The 12,438-nt window shown below is 62.9% G+C and overlaps 1 protein-coding gene and 1 pseudogene across 2 annotated transcripts in view; both read left to right on the top strand.

The window, feature by feature from the left end:
- The first annotated feature begins 1,126 nt into the window (after positions 1 to 1,126).
- Positions 1,127 to 1,836, top strand: LOC116462397 (small ribosomal subunit protein uS10-like; annotated as a pseudogene).
- Positions 1,837 to 6,073: 4,237 nt separating this feature from the next.
- BAIAP3 (BAI1 associated protein 3) overlaps positions 6,074 to 12,438 on the top strand; it is a 15,982-nt gene continuing 9,617 nt past the window's right edge. For both annotated transcript variants that reach the window (XM_058434101.1, XM_032144930.2), the window contains exons 1-5: positions 6,074 to 6,158; positions 10,955 to 11,095; positions 11,317 to 11,404; positions 11,579 to 11,659; positions 11,910 to 12,017. In XM_058434101.1, coding sequence (XP_058290084.1) covers positions 10,965 to 11,095; positions 11,317 to 11,404; positions 11,579 to 11,659; positions 11,910 to 12,017 — 408 coding nt within the window. In that variant the 5' untranslated portion in view covers positions 6,074 to 6,158; positions 10,955 to 10,964. The remainder of the gene's footprint in view (positions 6,159 to 10,954; positions 11,096 to 11,316; positions 11,405 to 11,578; positions 11,660 to 11,909; positions 12,018 to 12,438) is intronic.

The following is a 12,438-nucleotide window of genomic DNA, read 5'->3' as shown; positions in this document are numbered from 1 at the left end:
GGGGCAACTGGTCCCATCCACCCTGCCTGTCTCCGGCGCAGCCTGGTCCAAAGGCTCCTGCACCTGCCAGAGGGTCGGCTTATCCGGCTCTTAGGAAGAAACAGGAACAGGCACAAGAAAACCACCGGGTACATGTGGCTTGGGCTCTTCCTTCCCCGGGCTTCTGCCCTTCCTCCAGGATACCCTCCGCCGGAGAAGGCAAGTTCCCACTCCTCGATGTGGGCTGTGCCTTACTTATTTGTTTATTCAGAGATGGAGTCTCACTCTGTCACCCAGGCTGCAGTGCAGTGGCATGATCTCGGCTCACTGCAACCTCCGCCTCCTGGGTTCAAGCAGTTCTCCTGCTTCAGCCTCCCGAGCCTGTGCTGTACCTTTAAGGAGGGACTCTGAGGCTGGGCGCGGTGGCTCACGCCTGTAATCTCAGCACTTTGGGAGGCCGAGGTGGGAGGATCACCTGAGGTCAGGAGTTCAAGACCAGCCTGGCCAACATGGCAAATGCCCATCTCCATTAAAAATACAAAAATTAGGCCGGGCGCGGTGGCTCACGCCTGTAATCCCAGCGCTTTGGGAGGCCGAGGTGGATGGATCACAAGGTCAGGAGTTCAAGACCAGCCTGACCAATATCGTGAAACCCCGTCTCTACTAAAAATACAAAAATTAGCTCTTTGAGGAAGACGTGGTGGTAGGTGCTGTGGATCGCTGATCTGCACGGTGCTGCTCCGGACTCACCACTGTTCGCTGTCGCCAAGGAACAAATTGGTCAGGAAGCGGCGCAGCAGCTATGGCTTTATTATTATTTAATTAATTATTTATTTATTTATTTATTTATTTTTGAGACGAAGTCTTACACTGTCGCCCGGGCTGGTGTGTGGTGGGGCGATCTCGGCTCGCTGCAGCGTCCACCTCCTGGGTTCAAGCGATTCTCCTGCCTCAGCCTCACGAGTAGCTGGGATTACAGGCATGCGCCACCACGTCTGGCTAACTTTTGTATTTTTAGTAGAGACGGGGTTTAACTGTGTTGGCCAGGATGGTCTCGAACTCCTGACCTTGTGATCCACCCACCTCGGCCTCCCAAAGTGCTGGGATTACAGGCGTGAGCTACCACGCCCAGCCTAAAAAATTTTTTTTGGCTTTTAAGGATACCAGAAAAACACCCAAGGAGCCGGAGATGGCAATTCACCAAATTCACCAAAATTCACCAAATTCGCCAAATTCACCAAATTCACCAAAATTCACCAAATTCGAATCACTCTAACGAGCTATAGCGTAAAATCCCTGGAAAAGGTGTGTGCTGACTTGATCAGAGGCACGAAGGAAAAGAATCTCAAAGTGAAAGGACTGGTTTGAATCCTACCAACACTGAGAATCACTACAAGAAAAACTCCAGATGAGGCCAGGGGCGGCAGCTCACGCCTGTAATCCCAGCACTTTGGGAGGCCGAGGCAGGCAGATCACGAGGTCAGGAGATCGAGACCATCCTGGCTAACACAGTGAAACCCCGTCTCAACTAAAAATACACAAAAATTAGCCAGGCGTGGTGGCGGGCGCCCGTAGTCCCAGCTACTCCGGAGGCTGAGGCAGGAGAATGGCGTGAACCCGGGAGGTGGAGCTTGCAGTGAGCCGGTATCGCGCCACTGCACTCCAGCCTGGGTGACAGAGCAAGACTCCATCTCAAAAAAAAAAAAAAAAAACTCCAGATGAGAATCCACAAGCGACTCATTGACGTGCACAGTCCTTCTGAGATTGTTAAGCAGATTACTTCCATCAGTATTGAGCCAGGAGTTGAAGTGGAAGTCACCATTGCAGATGCTTAAGTCAACTATTTTAATAAATTGATTACCAGTTGAAAAAAAAAACAAAAAACAAAAAAATACAAAAATCAGCCGGGCATGGTGGCGGGTGCCTGTAGTCCCAGCTACTGGGGAGGCTGAGGCAGGAGAATCGCTTGAACCCAGGAGGCAGAGGTTATAGCCGAAATCGCACCACTGCACTCCAGCCTGGGCAACAGGGCGAAACTCCGTCTCAAAAAAACAAAAAGAAAGAAAGAAAAGGAGGGACTCTGAAGCCCCCAGAGCTGGGAGGAGTCGCCTCCCACCCCCAGCTCTGCACAGAAGGATGCACACTGAGGGCCTGGCCTCTCCCTGCTGGGCCCCTAACCACAGTGAGCACAGAAGCCCACCTCGCTGGGAAGGGGCCTCTGACACCCCCACCCTCAGGCTGGTGGGAGGCCTGGCCAGGGCACAGGGTGCCATCCTCCCTGCCTTCCAAGCCTCACCGCAGCAGGGGCTGTCGTGCCTGCAGGGCTCTGGCACACCAATGGCCTTTGTTTGGGGGCTTGGTAGGACCCTGTCTTGGGCCCACTTCTTTGTCCCCACCCCGCCCTGTACCCCTCACAGATGCTGCAGTAGCACGGAGGTCTGAGAGAACTCCAGCATGACACTGAGTGGTCACCTCCAGCCGGCTCCACCTGTGCACGTGCGGCAGCAGGACTCCCGGAGCTTCTGGTGTGGGCTCTGGAGACCAGCATCTCAGGCATGAGGCCAGACCTGGGCTGGGGCCCTCCCACCCAAGAAGTGCCCCAAGAGGGCTCTCTTGATGGGGCACTTTTATCCCAGGGCCAGTGTGGGCAAGGAACAGGTTCTGGCAGTCTTCAGGGTCCTCCAGCTCTGGGGCAGGCAGGGTCCCTGACCAGAGTCCCTGGGCTCTGACCCCACGAGCTCTCCAAGGTCCCTGCCTTTCCTTGCTTGGGTCCTCAGAGGGAAGTTGGGGGCAGATTCTGGGAGGCTGTGCCTGCAATTTCTTTTTCTTTTTTTTCTTTTTTTTGAGATGGAGTCTCACTCTGTCGCCCAGGCTGGAGTGCAGTGATGCAATCTCGGCTCGCTGCAAGTTCCACCTCCCGGGTTCATGCCATTCTCCTGCCTCAGCCTCTCCAAGTAGCTGGGACTACAGGCACCCGCCACCACGCCCGGCGAATTTTTTTGTATTTTTAGTAGAGACGGGGTTTCACCGTGGTCTCGATCTCCTGACCTCGTGATCCGCCCGCCTCGGCCTCCCAAAGTGCTGGGATTACAAGCGTGAGCCACCGCGCCCGGCCTGTGCCTGCAATTTCTAGGGCTGCCACCAGAGGGTGGTAGCACTGGGCCCTGCGCTGCGCTCGTGAGTGTGGAACAGGAGGGGGTGTCTTAACTCTGCCATGGCCTCACCTGTGTGCTCCAGAGGCTTTGGCGCCTGCGTATCCAGAGCCTGGTGTTTTTACCTACCCCCCACCCCCGCCCCCCGCCCGGCCCTAAGGAGGAAAAGCTACTCTCCATGCCCGCCAGACCCTTTCCAGCTCAAAGTCCTGAGAATGTGAAAAGAGCCAGGCTTGAAAAATGGCTTTTCTCAGCTTTGCACAAGCAGCCCCAGTGCCCCAGCAGCCTCCTCAAGCTCTGACCCCATCTGGGCAGGGGGTCTCGTGTCCCGACACATCGCTGGGAGGTATTCCTGCACCTACGCCATCCCCTTACTGTCCCCGGGGCATGGCAACTGTCTGTACTCGGGTCAGAGAGCAGAGACGCCAGGGTAGCCCCTTCAGAGTGAGGCCTGGGGCTCAGAGTGGGGAGGGTGGGTGGCCCACTTTCCTGCCCTCTCTCTCAGTGGGAGGCGACTCACGCGAGGATGGGCTTCCAGCCCCAAGCTGTGGAAAGGTAAATTGGGTCACTGGAGGGGCCAGAGCTCTGGCTGGGTGGCTGCAATTCCTACCCCCACCAACTGGGACTGAGGCTGACCTGCTGTGAGTTGAGATTGGCTCACTGAGGTCCCCCAGCTGCACCCAAGGTGGGCGCTGCTGTTGTCCCCATTTTACAGAAGAGGGAAACTGAGGCCCGGGCAGTGGAGGGTCGCCTTGGGGTAGGGGTGAGCAGGGTGCCGGGACTTTGATCCAGGTCAGCCTGTCGTCAGCCTCAGAACAAGTTGGAGAATGAAGGCCTCGGTCACTGAGCGGGGCGTCGCTCGGCTCGTTCATTCCGTGACTCCACACCGAACGTTTGTGGAGGGGACAGTCCTAGTGACCATTCTGTCCTGGGGAAACGGAGGCCCAGGGCTGGTTTGGGACTCAGCCTGTCGCTATGTGGCCCTGGAAAAGCCCTTTCCCATCTCCGGACTCCAGTCTCCCTACCTAGAAAAGAGTGGGGAGAGGTCTCCAAGGGTGCTCCCGCCCCCGACGGACTGCAGTGTTGGTTTCAGGGTTGGTGCTCTCGTAGGGGCCGAGCAGCGGCTGCCCCTCCCAACTTCCTGTTTACCGTGGCTGCAGAGCCTGTCCCTTCACTCAAAGCCAGTGTGATCACCATGGCAACCGGCCCGTGTTTGTTCCAACAGGTGGGCAGAACCTGGTGCAAGACAGCAGAGGCAGAGGCGTCACTCCCAGACCCGGTCTCGAGACCCACCAGCCCCTCAGGAGTGACGCTGCTGCAGAGGGAGGATGAGGGCCCAGGCCCCCTCCCCTGCTTCCCCCGCCGCGTCCCTGTCCCAGCCAGTCCCTGCATTTCCTGCAAGCTCCCTGCCCTCCCCCACCGGCCTGCCTGTGCTGGGTCAGGATCCGGCAGAGCCTGGGCCGAGCGTCCCGAAGGACAGCCCACGCACGGGTCCTGCCCCCCATCCTGCACGGACAGGTGTGGGGCGGGCATGGATGTGAGTGAGTTGGGATCCAGAAGCCAAGACAGTTGTTGGCAGACGGGCCTCCTCCCTTTGAAGAGGTGTGTTCTGGAAGCCCGTCTGGCCTTGGGCTGCCCCGGTGCCCTTTCGGGTGAAAACTCCAAAGTCTGACCACCCCCCACCCCCCGTCCCCAAAGGGCTGCCAGTGTCCAGCTGTATTCGGCGAAGCGCAGGTGGGGCCGGGGGGCCGCTGCATCCTCGGCAAGTCCGAGAGCCTCAGGCCCCCGCCAGGACCGTGCTTAGCATGGACTTCTCAAAGTGTGGTCCCTGGATTGGCAGCAGCAGACTGGAGCTGGGAAGTGCAGACGCTGGCTGGCGCGGGGGCCACACCTGTGATCTCAGCGCCTTAGGAGGCCGGGGAAGGGGGATCCCTTCAGCCTGGGTGAGACCAGCCTGGGCAACATAGGGAGACCCCCATCTTCACAAAATAAACCAAAAAAGGCTAGCCGGCGGGTGGTCCCAGCTACTGGGGAGGCTGAAGCGGGAGGATCACTTGAGCCGGAGAGTTCGAGTCTGCAGTGAGTGGAGACGGCACCACTGCGCTCCTGCCTGGTTGAGAGCTATTTTAGAGAGCTTGAGACCCTGTCTCAAAAAAAAAAGGGAAAAAATGCAGATCGCGCCCCCGCCCAGACTTTGGGACCAGCGGGTTGGGGACAGGACCCATCAATGCCTTAACAAACCCTGCAGGAGACCGCGGGCCCGCTGGGGTTCCCGGACAGCGCGGCGGAGGGAGAGTGGGGAGCCACCCGGGAGGGGCTGGCGGGGTCCAGTGCAGACCCCAAAGGCCTCCAGGGGCTCCGGCCGGCTGTGACTCGACAAGCGCCAACTGGGCCCTCCCAGAGCCCCAGGGACGATCGCCCCAGAGGCCGTCCGCGTGGGCGTGGGGCGTCCCGAGTGGATCTCTGCAGGACGCATCCCCGCCCCGAGAAGAGAGCGGCGGGGCCCGCGAGGGGTCCCTGAGTCAGGCCCTTCCATAAAGGTCTGCACCGCTGCTGGTATTCGTGACTGTGGCTTCCCTGGGGTCCGCGGAGGAGACCCCGCCGACGACCCCCTTCTAGACCCCACGCGCCACGGGGAGGGCGCGCGCGGCCAGGCGGGGTCCCGAGGCAGCCAAACCCGCTCCCCGTCCCGCAGCCACCTGTGGGTTGACTGACAGCCCCGCATCCCGGGGGAGGGGGCTCCGGCCCGGCTCAGGGCACGGAGACCCCGGCCGGGTCCCCTTAAGGCGCAGTGGATGCAGGGGGAGGGGCGAGCCCGGGACCGTGGGCGGGGCGAGTGTGGTCAGGCCACGCCCCGGTCAGGCCCGGCCCCGCCCCCAGTCAGACCCCGCCCCCGCAGCGGCGTCCGCCCAGCAGTTGCTCAGTCGTCGGCGCGCGCGGCTGGGAGCGGTCGCTGTGCCTCGGCGTCCCCGAGCTGGTGCCCGAGCGCAGCGCCCCAGAAGCCTCCCCTCCCCGCGCCGGCCCACGGTGAGTGCCGCGGGCTGCAGCCGGTGCTGTTGGGCCGCCGTCTGGGCTCGGCCCCGCACCCCAACCCGGACGGACCGACGGCCGCCGCCCCCGTGGTCCGGGTTCCCCAGGAGGCACGGGGGTGGCCTCCGAGGCGGGGGGCGGTGGAAAGGTCTCGACGCCCCCTCGGCCCTGGGGAAACTGAGGCCGCGCATGCTCGGAGGGGCGGGGTCCGGGGGCATTTCCCCTCCGAACGCGCAGGAGCGGGTGCGGCGGTGGGGTCCGCACTGCGGAGCGGACGGGGAGGGTATCGGGGCGCTGGCGACGGCCTCCCCCGCACTTGGGCCGCCAAGCGAGGCTTCGACCCCCGCGCCTCCCTTCCCAGGGGAGCAGACGGGCCCGGGGCCTCCCGGCTCCCCTCCCGGGCGGGCTGCAGCCCCCAGCGTCCTCGTCCCTTCCGTCCTCCCGCAGGTCCTCGTAGGGCCCTTTAGTCCCCGCGAAATCCCTGCGAGTGCAAAGGGGCCCCTCCTTCAGCCCCACTCCGCAAAGGGCTGTGGGCTCTGGCCTGGGCCGGGGTCTCCGGGCGAGGAGTTTAAAGTGACGCACTAGACCCGCCCCCAGACTCCCCCCGGACCGCCCACCGCCTGCAAGGGGAGAGACCCCCATAGAACTGGGGGTGTGGCTCCTGCGGGCGCCCGAGGCCCCGGGAAAGGGGGTGCCGCGAGGCGGGGCAGGGAGGGGGTCGGTGAGCAGAGGGAGGAGGGAGCGCTGCGCAGACACAGGCGAGGGAAGGAAGAAGGCGCCGCGGGCTCCGGTCTCCTGCGCTCCTGCTGGGCGCCAGCGGCTGGACCTTGGCAGCGGTCTCAGGCTTCAGGGAGCCCCAGGCCACCGGCAGCGCTTGTTAGAATGCAGATTCCCGGGGTTCGACTGGAATGAGACCCCGGGGAGCAGCGTTTGTAGCGGGCCCGCCAGGTGACCTGCACCTGGGCACTGCCATCGGCTTCGCAGGGGCTGTCTGGAGGAGTCGGTGAGACCAGGGAGAGGTTCCTGCGGGAAACCCCCAGGGCCTGGTGAAGGGGAGTCGGGGGCTGAGGGAGGAAGAGCGGGGAAGCTGGAGAGAAGACCAAGAGGGCAGCGTGGAGAGCCAGCCTGTGGGGCAGGTGTCCTGCCATCTCCCGCCCCAGGCACACACCCAGGGCACCATCAGCTAACCCCCTGCCCCAAATGTGGTAAGAAGGGCGCCCCCAGCACGTTGAAGGCGTTTGTTCCTAGACAGCCTGCACTGGGGAGGAAGACTGACCCAGCCTCTGCTCCGCTGCCTCACTGCCCCCAACCCCGAGCCCCCAAATGGCCTGGCAGGAGACGGCTTGGCTTGAGAGTACCAGGTTCACATCTGGGCTCTGGGCAAGTCGCCCCCACCCTAGGCTGTGAAATGAGACGTGCCATCCTCCTTGCAAAGTGTCATTCCCCATTCAGCCCAGGCCTGGGGGACAGCCAGGGAGCAAGGTGGGGTGGGCAGGTGTGGCTCAGCCCCAGTGCCACAAGGCAGGAGCTCCTCGGTGGTCTTCCCTCTGCTCACTGGACAGGTGGGAGTGGGGTCCTGGTCCTGGCATCAGGCATGAGCGGAGTCTAGGGGGGGTTCATCCTGCCTCATGCTACTGTCCCAGGGTGAGAGCCTGGGAAGGAGTCACATCACATCTGGGCCCATGGGAAAGACGGGGGGGGGGGTCCCCTGCACCTGGCTCACTCCTGCCCCGTAAGTGCTGAGAGCCACCCAGGCAGCCAGTACTTCCTGTACTGGTCACAGACAGATGCATATGCCCACCATTGACAGCAGCTCTGGCCTCTGTGGCAGGTGGCTCCCAGGGCCCACGCAGTTGGCTGCAGCCAGGCTATCAGCTGCCCAGGCAGCCTGGGGTTTCCAGGGGGAACCAAAGGGGTTTCTGCGCACCCAGAATGTGCCAAGTCTTCTGTACACCTGTGCCGAGACGCCATTATTGCACCCATCCTAGCAACGGGCAGCGGGAGGGGCAGGAGCTGCGGTTGGGGTCAGGGTGGCTGGCCTAGCTGACTGTCCCAGGAGCTTAGCACTGGGGACACCAGAGAGACCTGGATGGCCGTCCCCGGCCCACTTGCTGGCTCTGGGACCTTGGACGGGCTCCCAACCCTGTGTCTCCATTTGCCCATCTGAGATGCAGGGAGCAAAGGGCACCCCTCTCGGGCTGCTCTGGGGATGAGGAGGTGAGTGTGGAGAGGAGAATGCAGGGAGGGCACTAAGCCCCCTCATTCTGCCTGGAACATCTTGTTATCACAAAGACACCCCCTCCCCAACCCCGCAGCTCAGGCCACTTAGCTCCTGCGTCACATTTGTCTCCAGGACTGCGAGCCCCCATCGCCCCTGTCACACGCACATGCCGCCGGCGGTTGCCCTGGCAACAGCTCCAGCAGCGGCTGCTCCACTGGCTTCGGGGGGCGGCAGGGGGAGCAGCCTCTTCCACCCAGCAAGGGAGGGGAAGGGGGCTTGTAATTCCCAGGCCCCTGGGGATTTCATGACTGGCTGTGGGGGTGACAGCTTCCAGAAGCACTGTACCCAGCCCACCAAGCCCCCTATCTTTTGGGAGGGAGGCTCACAGGGGAAGGCACTGATAGGTTTGAAGGAGGTGAGCCCCCCCGCCCTAAGCATTGCCTTTCATAGGGTGGGACCCGCAAACCCTCCTTCCTGTCCTCAGCTCTAGGGTCTGGTCCCATAAGAGCCTGCACCCAGGGCTCATGGCCTGGCAGGGACCCTGGAATCGGGATGAGATGTCCAGGAATGGTGTCTGAGCTGGTGTGGGTGTAGATTGGGGCTGGTGACCCTCAACCCCCACAGACACAGCAGGGGCCCGGGAGCTGGCTCGACCAAGTCCGTTTGGAACCCCCCACTGGCACAGTGTGCCCAGGCGCCCACACTGCCCACTGAGCTTATCAGTCTAGTGCCACCGTGGGGAGCTGGCCTGGCATGCAGGGGAGGGGCGGGCTAACCTGGCTCTCACCAGCAACTATCCGTGAGAGCCTGGGTGGGCGGTAGAACCTGCTGGTCTTCGTTTCCTTTCCTGTCCCGTGAGAATGTCTATGCCCCTTGCGAGGGCCAGTGTGCCCAGCCCGGAGGCGCCCTCCGCAGGTGGACGAGAGAGCACTGGCAAGGGAAGGGGACCCGGACAGCGAGGCCAGGACCCCGGGGGGCTGGGGGAGTGTGGCCGGCAAGTCTGGGACAAGAGCCCAAGAGTGGGTACCTCTTTTGTGGTGGGGCAGAGGTAGCCTGGCTCTGGGACAGTTTTCATGGAGCGGGGAGGAGACCTCCCTGGGGCTGCTGGGGGGCCATGCAGGCAGAGGCAGTGCAGAGGTGGAGGGTGTGCACCCGCACCCGTGCGGAGGAAGAGGGTCTCAGGAGGCTGCGGTGTCTTAGCCATCATCCTACCCCTGTTGAAGGGGGTATGCAGGGCGGTACGACCCGGCCTTCCTCCCTGACACGGGTGGGCTGGGCGGTGGTGGCTCATGCCTGTAATCCCAGCACTTCGGGAGGCCGAGGCGAGTGGATCACCTGAGGTCAGGAGTTCAAGACCAGCCTGGCCAACATGGTGAAACCCCGTCTCCACTGAAAGTACCAAAAAAGCAGCTGGGCGTGGTGGCGGGCGCCTATAATCCCAGTTACTTGGGAGGCTGAGGCAGGAGAATCGCTTGAACCTGGGAGGCAGAGGTTGCGGTGAGCCGAGACTGCGCCACTGCAACTCACTTGAATCTGGAGGTGGAGGTTGCAGTGAGCTGAGATCATGCCACTGCTCTCCAGCCTGGACGGAGACTCCATCTCAACAAAACAAAACAAAAAGTGGGTGGGGCCTTCCAGGGGGCTTCCGGATCTGCCTGGGCGAGGCTCCGGGCATCGGCAGAGGGCAGCTCTGTCCCAGTGGTGACATCTGGGCTGCTGCTGCTGCTGCTGCTGCTCCAAGCAGGAGGCTGACAGGGTGGCTCAGTTGTCATGGCAACATGAGGGGAACTGACGCTGGATGGACTGGGAGGGAACTGTAGCCCCCACGCCCAGCATTTTCCAGCGGGGCCCGGCTCGCTTCATGTTCTCGTTTGTACCAACTATGGGGAGCAGGCCCTGCTTTGTGGGGGCACTGCCCCCCACCTTCCACTGTCCACCTCAGGTTTGCTGACCTGCTCCTGGGGTGAGGAGGGGGCATTGACCCCCGCTGTGCTCGACGAGCGAGGACCCCCAGGCAGTCCCCTCCAGGGCCTCCTGGCCACGTGAGCATCCTCCACCCAGGATGTCAGGATTCTGGCAGGAGTTTTTACCTCCTGCATAGGAGAGCTGGGTACCTGGCATCCGTCCTGGCCCGAGTGGGCACGGGGGCTGGGGGAGCCGAGTGCTCTGGCCCAGGTCTTGGTCCTCTTGATGCAGCCCCAGGAAACAGGCGGCTCCTGCTGTGCTGTCGCGGGGAGGGGTGTTGGGGGGCGAGTGTGGCAACCACCTCCCTCTCCAGTGAGACCCCATAAGCCCCTGATGGACCCCCGGCTCTGGGTGGCCACCAGCCCCGCCTTTAACAGCATTTGCTGCCTCCTCCCTGAAGCCGCCCTGCAGGGGACGCAGGGACTTAGCCGGTCACCCAGCAGGTGTGGGGACAGGAGCCCTCACCGCCTGACCAGGTGCCCAGTGCCATCCAGGCCGTGGGTGAGCTCCCAGGGCTCTGCCCCACCCCCCCACCTGCTGTGGCCTCTGTGGTGCACGGAGGATTGAGTGGACAACGTGAGGCTGCGGGCTGTGCTCTCTGCTGTAGGTCGCCTGCCATGTCGACCTTGCTGGACATTAAGAGCAGCGTGCTCAGGCAGGTGCAGGTGTGCCCGTCCTTCCGCCGCAGGACTGAGCAGGACCCAGGGAGTGCCAGCGCCGACCCGCAGGAGCCTGCCACGGGGGCCTGGTGGGTGCCGAGGGGCCCAGCCCCACACGCCCACAGGGCCATTTCCCGCCAGACTTCACACATGGCCGCCCCGGCCCCAGCACCCCTGGATGGGAAGGAGGGTCTGCACTTAGCTGTGCCACACTGTGGATGTCACATGGCCCTGCCTGCCCCTGGAGTCGAGGGTCCCAGGCAGGGGCCAGCGTGCTGAGAGCTGTGAGCTGACCCGGCTCTTTCTCCAGGAAACCCGGGGATGGCGTGGAGTTCTTTGCCCACATGCGCCTCATGCTGAAGAAGGGGGAAGGCAGACAGGGCTTGCCGTGCTTCGAGGTGAGGGTGCCACACCCAGAGCCCAGTACCGCAGCCCAGCATGGGGCTCCCCCTTCACTCCTCCCCCCTCCCTCCTTCCCTCGCTCCCACCTCCTGGGGCACCACCTGTCTTCCCCGCCGCAGGCCTGGGGCTCTCCCTGCCGTCAGAGCCCTCACCCTGGGCCCCACACACAGGTCCCCCTGCGCAGTGGCTCACCAGCACCCCCGGAGCCTGTGGATCCCAGCCGTGGCCTGAGAGCCCTGGCCCCAGAGGAGGTAAAGGTGGAGATCGGAACCAGGGGCAGTCGTCTGCAGCGGCTGCTCCCTCAGCCGTTTATAGGCACCTACTGTGTGCACGGGGTCTGGTGACGGCAGAGAGCCAGGGTGGGTGGGTGGGTGAGTGAGGAGCGGAGGAGCTCCTTGTGCAAGGCGGCAGAGGTGGGGCCTGGGCTCGGCAGACAGGAGGTGCTGCTGAGGGCTGGGGGCCTGGGACGCGGCACTGTGGCGGCCCTTCCCCCACCTGCAGGTGGAGATGCTCTACGAGGAGGCCCTGTACACGGTGCTTTACCGCGCGGGGACCATGGGCCCTGACCAGGTGGACGACGAGGAGGCCCTGCTCAGCTATCTCCAGCAGGTCAGCCCACCCTGGCACCGACCCAGACCTTGACAGCTTCCCCACCTCAAACCCTTCCCCACCCACTGACACCATCATCACCCAAACAGAATGCAGAATCTCCCCAATCCATGCACAGCACACAGAGACGGCTGCAGGTGCACACACACACATGCACACAGGCTGCAGGTGTACACAGACACACACGCACACAGGCTGCAGGTGTACACACACACGCACACAGCCTGCAGGTGCACACAGACGCACACACAGGCTGCAGGTGCACACAGACATGCACACACAGGCTGCAGGTGCACACAGACACACGCACACAGCCTGCAGGTGCACACAGACACACACACACACAGGCTGCAGGTACACACACACGCACACAGGCTGCAGGTGCACACAGACATGCACACACAGGCTGCAGGTGCACACA

This window comes from Hylobates moloch, unplaced genomic scaffold (genome assembly GCF_009828535.3).
Source record: "Hylobates moloch isolate HMO894 unplaced genomic scaffold, HMol_V3 SCAFFOLD_23, whole genome shotgun sequence".
Classification (NCBI taxonomy): domain Eukaryota; kingdom Metazoa; phylum Chordata; class Mammalia; order Primates; family Hylobatidae; genus Hylobates; species Hylobates moloch.
Note: the sequence above shows the minus strand (reverse complement) of the source record. Positions and strands in the feature narration are given on the sequence as shown.